This window comes from Cryptotermes secundus, unplaced genomic scaffold, assembly GCF_002891405.2.
Source record: "Cryptotermes secundus unplaced genomic scaffold, Csec_1.0 scaffold296, whole genome shotgun sequence".
Classification (NCBI taxonomy): Eukaryota; Metazoa; Arthropoda; class Insecta; order Blattodea; family Kalotermitidae; genus Cryptotermes; species Cryptotermes secundus.
In genome coordinates, this window is record NW_019737985.1 from 344,437 (window position 1) to 358,778 (window position 14,342).

The 14,342-nt window shown below is 42.7% G+C and overlaps 1 protein-coding gene across 10 annotated transcripts in view; it reads right to left on the reverse strand.

The window, feature by feature from the left end:
- The window catches only part of LOC111870596 (tolloid-like protein 1), a 181,436-nt gene that overhangs the window by 43,338 nt on the left and 123,756 nt on the right, over positions 1-14,342 (reverse strand). For all 10 annotated transcript variants that reach the window (XM_023863013.2, XM_023863014.2, XM_033753912.1 and 7 more), the window contains exons 4-5: positions 8,970-9,208; positions 3,669-4,181 (exon numbers count right to left, since the gene is read on the reverse strand). In XM_023863013.2, the coding sequence (XP_023718781.1) occupies positions 3,669-4,181; positions 8,970-9,208 (752 nt within the window). The remainder of the gene's footprint in view (positions 1-3,668; positions 4,182-8,969; positions 9,209-14,342) is intronic.

Genomic DNA, 14,342 nt, shown 5'->3' on the forward strand with positions numbered 1-14,342 from the left:
GCCTTTTCTTCTTCGGTTCTCTGACCGGCATTACTTCGGCGTCTTGTACGGGTACCTCTAGTAGTTCTGCCGCCTCAGGTTTCCTGTGCACTGAAGCCGGCTTTTCATCTTCTGGACGAGCCTCCATTTCTTGGCAGGCCATCGTCTCTCCGACCGGTATCACTATGGGGACCTCCTCTTCTTGTGCCGTGCCCACTACATCCCGTTTTTCGCTTGGATTTGTCTCCATTGCATCTTGGCAGGCTGTCGTCTCTTCCTGCCAGGCATTCATATTGGTTTTCAACCTCTTGGCTCGCATGGCGGCCGCCCTGGCTTCGATGGCTTTCGTCTCTGCTTGGAAGGCTTCTCCCTCTGCAGCCACCTCTTCTCGCCAGGCCTTCGAGTCGGCGTCTGCTTTCGCTTGGTATGCCCTCATGTCGGCGTCCATTCTTGCCAGCATGTCGATTATTTGTTGCATATCTTGTTTCTCCATTTTGTAACAGTAAGATACTTGATGCACAATAATCCAATTATTTGTCAGGCGTGTTTAAGTTCGTAAAAATTCTGACACCAAATTGTCACGTGTCTTGAGTTCGAAGCTCGTTGGTCACGTGTGTAAGTCCAAATCCCACTTCTGACACCAGTTGTCACGTATCGGGCGTATAACGCGACAAATAACTTCACGCCGTATTTGATGTAGCGAATCTTATTTCACATTCGCACTTACAATCACCCAAATTACAGATTTACGGTTACTGCTATCTGCAGTACGCAAATAGTACACTCAAAATGCCACAATACAACTGGTTGGTTGCTGGCTAACTCGGAACTAACTGTAGCTCGAGGACTCTCTCGTAGGTAGCTCCAGGACTAACTCTGAATAGCCTTCGCTGCTCCTCATGTAGCCTCGATCGGACAATACAGAAAACGGCCACGTAATAAGCACCCTTGTTGCCTGGCGCTGTGTTGCTAGTAACGCTAGCGGTAGTAACCGCTGTTACCACCGTCGTCTCTCGCAATCCTGTTTACCCGTGCTGCCCTAGCAACCCGCGGTACACTTGGTGACGTCATCGCTGTTGACTCGCGTTGCCTAGCGACCAGGATGCTAGGACTCGGCTAACTTCGGCTCACTTCGGCTTCGCTCGGCGCATCACGGCAGGCGGTGGGGGGGAGGGGCGTCATCCATAGCTCAACATGTCACAATATATAGTAATTCATATTGTGACATCACGGCTGAAAGCTGGAATAGTGGCACAAAGGAAGCCACTGTCGGGCAAAGTCAACCCCTTACCTAGACACTAACAAGTGGCAATATCTCACGTTATAACAAAGAACATCGGTGACAATGTTGAGGAGTAAAATCTTTTGTGTTATAACATCGTATAGCTCAGGGAGACCCGATGTTTCGGAGTAACATATCGTCTCCATCTTCAAGGTTGAACAGTAAACCAAGAAAGAATGAAGATGAAGGCAATGCAATCCTCAGAAATGTCGGGCTCTCTCCGAGCTTTTCTACATTAAAACCCAGAAAACTGTTCCCTTCACGATCTGAGAACCTCAAATCCAACAGAATCAATATTCATCTTTATGAGCATAGAATTCGGTGCCATAGCTCAGGCAGTTGGTTGTCGGCTCCGCACCGCGCTGACCCGAGTTCGATCCCAGGTCAAGTCATGTGGGATTTTTGGTGGACAAAGTGGCACTGGGGCAGGTTTCCTTCGAGTACTTCGGTTTCCCCTGCCAATTCTCATTCCACCAAATACTCCATACTCATCTATTATCCGGGGCTGGCACAGAAGTCTAATTAGTGGCCGACGTACCAAAAAGACTCGGTCTGACCCCACCCCACGGAACTAAAAAAACTGTGAACATAGAAGCAATGTTACCATTTTAGTAATATTTGGAATTATGTAAGGAGAATCTGAAATGTAAAGAAAAAAAGTTGCCTTTTGTGAAGATAGTGTCTGTACATCTGTCTGTCTGTCTCTCTCCTAGAATCATCTCTTAACAGTTGAGGACATTTTTTGAACCAGTATGGGGGACTTTCACTAAATCGTGACGGGCAAATCCGAACTTCATCTGCTTCACGTAAAGACAAAAACAGATTGTTCCTTGTATATGACAAGCAGTTAATAAAACTTAATAAGCCAACAGCAAGAAAACTTAAACCTGCAAAGAATGCCATTAGAACTACTATTTACCATAATACGAGTACTACGGTCTGGTTTCTACACAGCCATGCAATTTGTGACGTATCATAACGTGATTTAGGTTCTAAGGGGTGGGTTGAAACTGAGTCCACTTGGAACGTAGGCCACAAATTGGCCTATTATGCCAGCTCCGGATGACAGATGATGAATGCGGAGCAGCAAGTGAAATTATAATTGGTAGCGTATTACCCGACCTAGGCTCGAATCCGAGCTGCCGTTGATTAAGGGTTAAACCCTTCCCTCCTGAACTATATGAGTAAAGTAGTGTGACATTGCTAGGCAACGGCTCGGTAAACAGGTTCCTGCGGAAATGAACACGAAAGCAACAGTAGAACTATATACGAGTATAGCGATATAATTATCATTCTAACGATAGAGCATTTATTAGGAAACGGCGTTTTCTGTGGAGCTGCCCCGAGTCTATATAACGAGGGTCTCAGGCAGCTGAGAAGAACTGAGGAAGTCTCCTGAGACGGCAGTCGAAGATGATGGAGAAGAGAAGACAGTGTATCACGTAGCGGCTTTGTGAAGTGTACTAACAAGTTGTGTAAGTGTGCAGTAAATCCGGTCATCAGTCCAAACCCCGTCTATAAGTCACGCACAACCCCAAATACGCAGCGTTACTCACTTTGTATGGTAAAATTTTGTCACAGAATATAGAACCGATAATAAATAACCAACATTTATACTAGAAGCAAAGTTATATTATGAATCTAGTACAGGCACCATTGAAGTTGTGCTTGTGATAATAGCGCAATATTTCGAATGTATGGATGGGCTTTGGAAGTGAAGTTTGTTTCGCCACATACTTCGATGGAGGTGAGTGATCGGATTCATGCTCCGGCCAATTTACCCCGGTGAAAGGCGACGCAGTATCCACCGCATATGAAATGGATGCAGCACAAGAGCCCGTATGGACGTGGTGATGAAGAACTTATCCCTGCCGGGCTTCGAAACCTAGTCCGTTTGGTCTGACCAGCCAGTGACTCTTCAGCTGAATTGTTATAGACATATAGAATCGAATCGAGTAATATGGCTGTGAACGATGAATTGGAAAGGATATGGAAGGATACGACAGCGATGTGTTTTAAGGCGATATCCTAACATCAAACATAAGTGAACCTAAGAAAACCACGAAATATCTAAATACAGCCTGTCGCAGAGTCAAGATTCGAGTAGGAACCTCTATAATGCGGAATGCTGACCATTATAGCCAGAATTTCGGTTTACACTTCAGAAATTAATTTCAACATAAACCACTGACCCCATTGGTAAGACAGAGAAAATGACGACTATAATTTCGCTCTTGGAAATGCCATAAGCCAGACAGACTGCTGAATGAGGTGATCCACGATAATTATTGACTAAGTGTCAAAGCGTGTAAGGTAAAGTTGTTCCTGTGCTTAATGAATTAAGCACTACGCCATATAGACGTATGGGGGTCAAACCGTGTATGATTCTTACTAAGCTGATACGTACCCACAAGGCCTCTCTGTAAACAGAATATAGTTAGGGTGTTCTGTGGTTACTCTCTCCACAAACTTGACACATGTAAAATTCTCCCAGTGTCGCATGGCCTGTTTGAACAGTGCTTTGTGCGCGCCGCTGAAGTTGCCGTCAATCTCGTACGGTATTACACCGTAGTCCCACACTCGCTCCTCTCGAGCAGTGGCGGCTCTTGCCACTCGTCGGCGTTTATGTGTCTTAACAGATCGGTCATTCTGACCACTTGGCACTTCGGTTGAAGTTGACGATTGTGCTTCAGTAACCAAAACTTTCGGTCTAGGGGTGATTTCGGTAATGTCTGTGGGCACTGCATGTACTGGTTCACTTCCATTCAGAGTAGGTTTATGAGAATCTTCAGATATTGTCGAAAGTTTCTGTGTGCTGTTGTGTATATCACCGTGAGAAACTGTTCCATTTCTTTCTTTCTCACTCTTACCACCTTCTGATCTGCCTCTTGAGTTTTCTGCCATTTTACGTTTGTGAGACCTGAAAACGAAAATTTATATCATTATTATTTATGACCAACAGTAGTAATTACATGCACCAGAACAGGAAACAGATGCTGCTAACACAGCTGTGAATGTAATAAAATACATAGGTCGGATAAAAAGTAGCTGCAACGCCTCTATAGTTCTGAAATGACTTTACTGCCTGAGGTGAACACACTTACATTCCTTGAATATAATCGCCCCCCCCCCCATGTGTACCACCTTCCGCCAAATTTGTTGAAAGCGCCGTACACAATCAGCGCGTCCACTTCTGTTGATGTCCAGCAGTGACCGCCCTACAGCACGAATAATCTCCTCTCTTGTGTTGTAACGTGTTCCTCGCAGCGGTTCTTTCATTTTGGTAAAGATATCATAATCGCACGGACTCATATCGGGTGAGTATGACGGACGTTGCAGTATCTCCCATCCCCAGTGGCGAAGGAGACTCTTGACAGCGTCAGCAGTATTAGCCCTTGCATTGTCATGAAGGATGATGGGGTTCGTTGCCAACAAGTGTCGTCGCTTTCTCCTGAGTGCTAAGAAGATGATTACGCAGGAAATTGCAGTAGTAGGCAGCGTTTACTGTCTGTCGTGGAGGTAGAGTTTGGTACAGTATCACTCCATCAGTGTCATATGCCACATTGAACATCGCCTTCACATTTCTCTGTGTAGGGCGCACTTTCTTTGGACGAGGAGAGCGAGAATGCTTCCATTCATTTGATTGTCGCTTCAAGTGCGGTTCGTATGAGCGAGCCCAAGTTTCGTCCAAAGTGACGATCCTTCCAAGGAAGTCGTCACCTTCCTTCTGGTAGAGCACAATAAACCACTGTAGGTCGCGGTGCAAGGGCCGAGAAGGCCCACACCTTATACATTCATTCATTCGTTCCCTCTGGTACCGGTCCAACAAGTCCTGTTCAGTTAAATAACCTTGCCATTGTTGCATCTCGGACATTGTATGGAGCACCCAACGCTCTTGCAATTTTGCGGTATCCAAGAATATCGTGCAGAATGTGGAGCACGGTTTTGTGATATACGCCTACCTCAGCAGCTAACTCCCGCGCAGCCCACTGACGATCGACATCCAGCAAAGAAGCAAGAAGCTGAATTGTGTGGTTGTCAACATGGGGTCGTCCTGAACGACGGCTGTCCTGAATGGCATCCCTCCCTTCACGGAACAATTTCACCCATCGTGCCACTGTGCGAAATGGCAAAGCAGCATCACCACATGCTTCTCGCAAAACATTTTTCGATGGTATGCTGTACTTCGTGGCGGCAGGGAGGACACTGAAGGCTCCACGTGCATCAAAATCGAGAACAAGTCGTACTGAAAAAAATGTGAAAAAAGTGACCGAAATCCTTGCATCAGACAGATGTGTTTCTGCAAGACTCGTCGAGGAGCTTTTGGGAATACCAGAAAGTACTGTGCATCAAATTTTGACCGAGGATTTGTGCAAACAGAAGTTATGTGCGTTTTTTTGTACCGCACGCGTTGTCGGGCAATGAAAAACATGCCAGAATGGAACACTGCAAAGACATGTTACGGTCGGCCCAAAGTGATACAAAATTTACAAAATCGTTTGTTACTGGTGACGAGACATGGTGTTTTCAATGTGAGCCTCTCACAAAGCGGCAGAGTGCAGCGTGGTTGAGCCCAAAGAAGCCGAAACGGAAGAAAGTGCGCAGGCAAAAGAGTCGAGTAAGGACACTGCTAACTGTTTTCTTCGATTCCAAAGGAATCATTCACAAGGAATTTCTGCCAGAACGTCAAAGAGTGAATTCTGATTATTATCTCGGAGTCCTCAATCGTTTGTGAGCGAGAATTCTTCGAATTTGACCTGAATATTGACATCAAGGTTCCTGGTCGCTCCTCCACGACAATGCCCCACCCCACAAGTCGAAGATCGTGCATGGTTTTTTGGCCATAAAAGGGATTACAGGATTTGGCTCCAGCAGATTTCTGGTTGTTCCCAAAAGTTAAGCTGGCGATGAAAGGAGACCGTCACGACACCATCCAGGACATCCAAAGGGAAACTACCGCAGTTTTGAATGCAATTCCGCAGAAGGAGTACAGTGACTGTTTTCGAAAACTTTTCAATCGATTCCAGCTATGTATTGATTCAGACGGAGACTATTTTGAATAAAGAGTGAAATTTTGAAAATAATTCACGTCTTGTATCTTTAGTGAACCCAGTCCTAACAGAACCTGAACACACTGCAGATTTTCTTACCTCAATCATTCACTGTCAGTAACGGCTATGTAACCACTATGTAACTAGCATAGATATCCGTGCGTCGTTTCGAGTCAATATTATTTGTTCCGATATTATTCCAGAGCATATTCTGTAAAATATTAAAATAAGAATAAGAATAAGTTCTTGTGAGCAGTAAAATGACTGCTGGGGCTAGTTTCGGCATAGGCACTTCGAATATATTTCTCTTCCAAACTATACGTGTATTAAGTGTAGTTCTGGCGTCCGCCCAGCCATTTATATTACGAGATGATTCGATTCTTGAGTTATTTAATATTTGCGACTTCGTAGGCGCTCTACCGGAGGAGACCGCCAAGCGACAGCGCATACGGAGAGAATCTAATTTCCTTGTACACCCCCGTGGCTCATCCATCGTTCTGTAACCCTTCCCTTCTTTCTGTGACGTGTCTCAAGACAAGAGACATTTCGTTGAAAGCTATCCCTGTGTTTACAGGTATCATGTTACGAAGACTTAGCTCCATGAATTCTTAACCTAGGCACAAAATACGGGTAATAGGTCAGCTTCAATTTCCTATCGCTTTACTCCAAGAGATTAAGTCGCATTGGATAGGAAGTGTGCTGGACTTCAGAGCTGATTTAGACCCTGCGATGAAGGTAATAGTCGCTGCCTATTCCGGAAATTGAACCCTGATAGTCCAGACTGCAGCTTAGTCGCTAGACCTAAACTGATTGTGGTATCTCGAATCCTAGTCTTTTATACACGTGCCAAATTTTCTTTTATTTGGAAATATTTTTATGTATATGTATAAAATACTGATATGTTGACAGGAAAAACCTTTGATGTTATGTTTCAAAAGGAAACACTTTCTCCCCATTTGGTACAAACACCTGTAGTTTGGTACTTTTTAGACAGGTTTCATTTTATTTTATCGCTCATTTGCGTTATTTCGATGGATTTCTTTCTGCTTGTAAAATTTTTTATTTGATACAGACTTTCCTCTGAAGCACAGCACACAAAGCATTGTAAACATCAGTGTGCTGTTTGTAAAGCGGTTCGTTTAAGTGCCTTAGGCTAACATCCAATTTCGGCAAATAACAGCTCTATTAGGTGAGAGTACAAGTGGGCAGGACATCGTAAAACGCGACGCTTTTATTGTGTGATGTTTCCCGGAATTAGTTACAATGGCCAATAGCTGTCCTGAGGCCATTACGAAGTGAAACAAGAAGATTAGAATAAATGAGAATTATTAAACCATTTATAATCCGGAACGAGATATCGGGTTCCAGCAATGTAATGGTTAAGCCCGTGGCAATCTGCTCTTAGTGGCATGTGTTTCAAGCAAATACCCTTTTGTTCTGTTCTGATTGCATTTTGGTTAACTCCTATGAAATGTAAAATGTAGGGAAAGGCTGGGAAAGTTTGGCTGCTGCTGATCAAAACGAAACACGTATCTAAACTATTAAATTGATCTTTTTTTATTAAATCAAATCTCTGAACTAAGTGACGCCTACGTGTACGTGCAAGGCTTGAACACGGAAAAAAGAATTTAAGAGAATATTACATTTTCATGAAAATACCACATAACCTCAGTAAGGAGAAGAATTTAGGCCGCGCCATAACTCAAGCGGTTAGTCGCTGGCTTCCCAATGCGTCGGCCCGAATTCGATGCCGGGGTCTGGTCAAGTGGAATTTGTGGTGGACAAAGTGGCGCTGGGGCGGGTTTTCTCAGAGTACTTCGGTTTCCCCTGCCAATCTTCATTCCACCAAATTCTCCATCATCATAATCACCCGAGGCAGGCTACAATAGGCCAATCAGTGGCCGCCGTGCCGAGTGGACCCTGTTGGACTCCACCCCCCAGTAAGTGAATTAAAAAATAAAAGGAGAAGCATTCTATTGAGATAATAACAGTACGATTTTCTGAGTTCTGAAGCCATGTAGTTCGGAGAGAGCCCGATCTTTCGGGGGAACATATCACTTCCATCTTCAAAGTTCAAAACTAACTCTAGCAAGAAATCAGAAGCAGGAAACCAGATAAGCTGTATGATTCTGTTAGTTTCTTGATTAACTTGTATTTCGCCTGAAGAATACATGTATAGAGCGTTATACCTCCCTGCCACGTACAACATATGGAGGAGTTATTCAAAGTAAACTTAATGAGACTCATTGTCCCTGTGCTAGATTATCACTTCTTCAAGTCCGGTGGGGGAGACGGATATAAAACCGCACGAATTCCCAATGAGAGTTGACTATTCGTGGCCCGACCGCGTGTGGCGTAATAAATCTCATGGTGGGTAGAAGAATGTAACACTGTTGTCAAATCTTCATGTGTGCGGCAGACGACAAAATATTCAGTTTCAGCCTCAGCCGAATACAGTACATCCAGGAACACAGTACTTGAGCAAAATTCTAAGAATACAAACGGTATCATGCTTGGTTAACACGTGACTGTACATCAGTGCTCTTATGTGTGATTATCAGTCTCAGTATAAATTTACAACTTGGCACTCGACGGATGTGAGTGCTCAGTTCTCTCCCCCCCCCCCCCCCCCCTCTCTCNGGAATTTAGCCAGTTACCTTCTCCTTCCAGCCCTTCTTCGTCTGTCCTTTTTGTGCTGTTCGCCACCGGGACGCGCGCCTCGCTTCGGTCCAGTACCATGTCTTCTCGGGGTATTGTTGGCCTCCTCCTCCTTGGATACGGCCTTGTTTTCGTCCTCGTGAGTTGGCACAGCATCGGCCCTGTTGCTCACCTGCTGCTGACGGCGCATCTCTCGCTGACGCGCCACCTGCACCTCCAGCAGGCCCTCTTCCTCCACCTGTCGACCGGCCAATCCACACAAGAACAATTTATTCGGAAATGCAGAATCCATCCGAGGAGATTCAATGCTCACAGTGCGATCGCCAGAGAGCCAGAACCTTCTGCCTGGACGGCAGAACGATTTCCGAGGACTTCTCAGGTAATAGCGGTGTAGATGTGTATTCAGAAAGAAATAAGATATGCATACAGAACTTCTGCATTGAAATCAATTCAAAAGCAAACACTCTTGGGAATAACTTTACAATGAACCTTGGAGAGGTATGTTGTAAGGATGGAATTTGGATGGAAATGGTTCAGAATCGTGTCATCTGACGGTACTGAAATTTTCTGTTCCGCTACAACTGTTATTTTTGCACGAATTCACACTCACTCACACACACACACACACACACAGGTTGTCAGTCTGGTGATAAGTATGTGTGTATATATAAATATAGTTATTTTATAATATATTCATACACATAAACTCCCAAAAATGTTTAAATAACGTCTTAGTGGGAAATGATATCTGTAGAATAAATGATGATAAACTGATATCTGGAGTCACGGATGAGAAAAGGAAGGTACAATTTAGCCGATCACAGTGGCCGCGCGCTCGAACACTGAGGTCATGGGATCGAATTCCACTCAAGACATGGATAATTACCTGCGTTTATTCTTTGTGCTTCCCTGTGTAGGTAGCAGCCTTACAAGGGGCTGATCCCTCGTCCAAGAAAACCTGCCGACTCTCTGAGATTAAGAAACTGATGTGAAACGATGTGTTTCGCGGATGTTCTACGCTCCTAGTGGGAGTAACAGCAATATAGATGGATAGGTAGGTAGGTAGGTAGGTAGGTAGGCAGGCAGATAGATGAGTGAATGTATGTAAAAGGGGTGGGCCTTCTCGGCCGGTGCACCGCACCTACAGTGATCTATTGTGCTTCCCCTTTTGATTATCCTCAGCAATCCTGCACTTTGAATGAAGCGCAGGATTTTGTATGTGGGAGAGTGGAAATAGTCATTTGGTTCCATAAAGTATTGACCCAAGTGACGTGATCTTAAATAATCTAAGGCCTCACATTCACACAGGATATGTGTGGCTGTTTAATTTTCTTCTTGACATCTCTCACAAGTGGGACTATCACTTAATCCCAGTTTGAAGAGGTGTCTTTTTAAGGTGACAGTGTCCGGTAAGAAGTCCCACCACCCATCGTAGCTGGTTCCTGCTTAACTTCAACAGTTCCTTCGCTCCTTTAGCAGAGGGTCTTTGTGTCTGAGTCCCTTTGCTTGTCTGAGTCCAGTTAAGTATCCTCAGGATTTCTTGTGCTTCATATTTGTTCAGTCCCTGATAGATAGATAGATGTAGATGTAGATGCGGATGTAGATAGATGTAGATGTAGGTGTAGATAGATGTAGATGCGGATGTAGATAGATGTATATGTAGGTGTAGATAGATGTAGATATGTAGATGTAGATATGTATATAGATATGTGTAGATGTAGATGCAGGTATGTAGATGTAGATGAAGATAGATGTAGATGTAGATAGATACAGATATGTAGATAAATGTAGATAGATGTAGATAAATATAGATATAGCTGTAGATAGATAGATATAGATATAGATAAAGATAGATAGATAGATAGATAGATAGATAGATAGATAGATAGATAGATAGATAGATAGATAGATAGATGTACTTAATTAAACGTCATGCCATGATTATGTATGGGGAAGTATAGCTCCATGTATTCTTAAACTCGGTAACAAACGGAGGCGGTTAGCTTCATGCACCGGCCACTTTGCCTCCGGCGCTAAAGCCCTGCCCAGAGGATAAGAAGCTGAGTGGGCCGCAGAGCGGGTCTGAACACTGTCGCGAAGGGAGAAGCCTCCGGCAACTCCCGGGAATTAAACCCCGATTCATAGGTCTTCAACCCGTAGCTTAGTTTGCATACCGACTTAGTTGAAGCATGTATGAATATAATGGAAATTGCAATGGCAAAAAGGGATGCTGTCACGTGTGTGAGTGATTATAGACAGGGTTTGGATTTGTAATTGGATTTATTGAACTTTTACACACCTGTGACTGTAAGTAATTATAACCGTTTGACTAATTCACACACTTCACAGTTCTCTAGAGCACACACTTAAGTCTTCTCAGCCTGCTGTATCTTCACCAGTTTTCTGGTAACGGCTTCAACGGCGGACGTTCCCCTTCCTCTGGGGTGTCGAACTATCCCCGTGCTTCAGCTACCAACTTCTCAAACTCACTGATTTACCAACCAACTCTCTGACCAAATCCTCACTAGCTGTCCCGCCTACATTTCGGCACGGACCGCACAGAGAACACACTTTCTCTGTTGGTGTTTAGTTGTCGTTATTTAAGGGCCGTTGCCTAAAAGTTGTTTTTTCTAGTTGTTTCTTTGGTGGTCATTGACCAGCAACGGGTGTACATGCCATCATACTAAATGGGAATAGAGACAGTGAGTTTCGTATGCTTAATTTGTTTTGGTATTAATGTGGGAGCGAGAAAGAGGGAGATGCGCGAGCAAAAGTAACAGGTTTTGCTACTGCGTAATTAAATCTATGCCATAAAAAATTAAGCAGTTCCGTCCAGTGTGACTGACCTTTTATAATATTATTAGTGTGACGGACCAGAATGAAACAAATCAAATTTAAAAATGATGCCTCTATAAAAATGTTGCAAAACGAGAATATGGAAAGGTTTATATCCTGTGAAATTCAAAGGAAGTGAAAGACAGAAAGACAGAAATGTTCAGGCTATTTTTACGAAAAATTTATTGAGTCTATGCACACATAAATAGTTGTTCCTTTAAACTGAAAGTTAAAATATAAAACGCCGTTTAAGGCATTCTTTCAACGAGTGTTTATGGCGTGCCTTAAGTAACCATTGAATTAAATGTAGCTTTTTTCACACAGCCACGCCAAGATCAGTGGTTCGCTAAGACGCGCCACTACTCACAAGGTTCGTGGAAAATGAATTACTTGGTAATTTAAAAAACTAAAAATGGTATCATTTATAGAAGACATATAATTTCAAACTACCTTCGCTCGCTTGGAAACGGCGATCGTGGGTTCGAATCCCACTCAGGGCATGGATGTTTAGTTTGTGTGTGTGCGTTTTTCTGTGTTTGTGTACAGGTAGAGGCCTTGCGACGAGCTGATCACCCGCCCAAGGAGTTCTACCGAATGTGTAAGATCTAGAAAAACCGAAGTGAACGGAGAAGTTCTTTTTAAAGATTCATTACTTAGTAGATTATTCAGGCTGAACATACTGTAACCGCACCACTGCCATACACCCATTTAAATTTAATTAAGTTCAATAATTGGAAATTTAATTGTTTCACATTTGAATGTTATGGACAAGTCAGTGAGACATAGGCCCATTCTTGCATGTAAGAATTAGCTTATTCTCAAACTTGAAATAGAACAGGAAGAAACCCTGTGGATTTTTCTTAGAATTTTAGCTCGAAAGTGTAACTGCGGCAATCTTTGAGAATTCGAAGCTTGACAGTTTCTGCAACTCGTAATTCTTAGAGAGGCGTCTTTAAAGGCGTAAATCCAATGTCACAGTGGGTTGATTGGAAATTAGGGAAATGAAGTGAACTCCCTAATTTAAAAAATGTCCAGTCACTAGAATCAGCCCAGAAGCTGATGGACCGAAGACCTCACGGTTTGGAAAGAAGTCAGTCACACACCGGCTCTTGAACAATTTAGAAGCAAAACATGTATCAGTTGAAAATTTATTGTCTGTACTTATAAGCATTAGTAACCAAGTTGTAACTCTGAGTTCTAAAATGGTAACGCTACAAGCAACAGGTATTGTACTTCAAAGAAACAAAAACTAAAAAATAAGCAAATTCAAAAGTGGAATTAGTGATTGAGTAAGAAAAATGGCATAGACGTTAATAAACGTTTACTTACTTCCATCTATATATGGACTTAACCTTGAGAGAAGAATATTGGTTAAAATTTTGTATGAAGTTGATAGCAGTGATATCCCTCGATAATTACTACAGTCAGTTTTATCACCCATCTTGTGAACTGGTACAATAATAGACTCCTTCCACTGATCAGGCAATTTTTCCTTATGCCAAATAGAAGTAGTCAGCTTGTGGATCTTAGAATGTAATATTTCGCCTCCTAATTGAATAAGTTCTGTCGGAATTTGATCACTACCTGGCGATTTATACCGTTCCAATTTTGCAATAGCACTTGCAACCTCAAAAGGGCTAGGATCAGGTATTAACGGCTCAGCTGTATCTATTTCTGTCTGCCTAACATCACTGACCCTATGTACATTCAATAACTGAGAGAAGTAGTTCCTCCACCTATTCAAAATGTTGTGGGAATGTTCAAGCAGATCACCATTCTCATCCTTCACTAAGTTACTGCTAGGCTGGTAACCCCTCTTAAAGTCATTTATTCCTCTATACAGGTCTCTAATGTTCTTGTTCTTACTGTTCATCGCAAGCTCATCAATTTTGTCTTTCAGATATTCCTTCTTTTTGTTCCTGAAATGCTTGTTGGTTTCAGGTCTTCTATTGTTCAGATTATCCCCATTTAACTCACGTGGATCCAGTAACCACTGCAATTAGGTCTGCTTTCTTTAATCTAATAATTTTGAGCAGACTTCATCGAACCATGGCTTATGCTTCTTCGGATTTTGATGACATGTCATCTTTTTTTCCTTGTATCCTGGCGATGCTCTTAAATATATAAATCTCGGATATGAGCTTCTGGTTACAGAAATGTAAATTTTACAGGTATTTTTTTTTGTAATTTTTTGACATTTTTATGTTTAAGGTAATTTTTTCATTTTGGGGGCATTTTTTTGGACTTTTAAGGGTATTTCTAGTCATTTTTGGCCATTTTAGGGAATTTTTCTTCATACTTTTCTGAAATGTGAATAACATGGAAGCGAAGTGTTCTTTCTTTTCTCCTTTAGGTCATTTTTTGAATATTTTCAGGTCATCAAAATCCGGGCCCTGCATATTACATTTTTGGGTCATATTTTAGGTAATTTTTCTGAATTTTTCCGGTCATTTTATAGGTCATTTTTTAAATATTTTCATGTCATCAAAATCCGGGCGCTGATAATAACCTAGACTCTCTTTGGCAGACATTTTTAT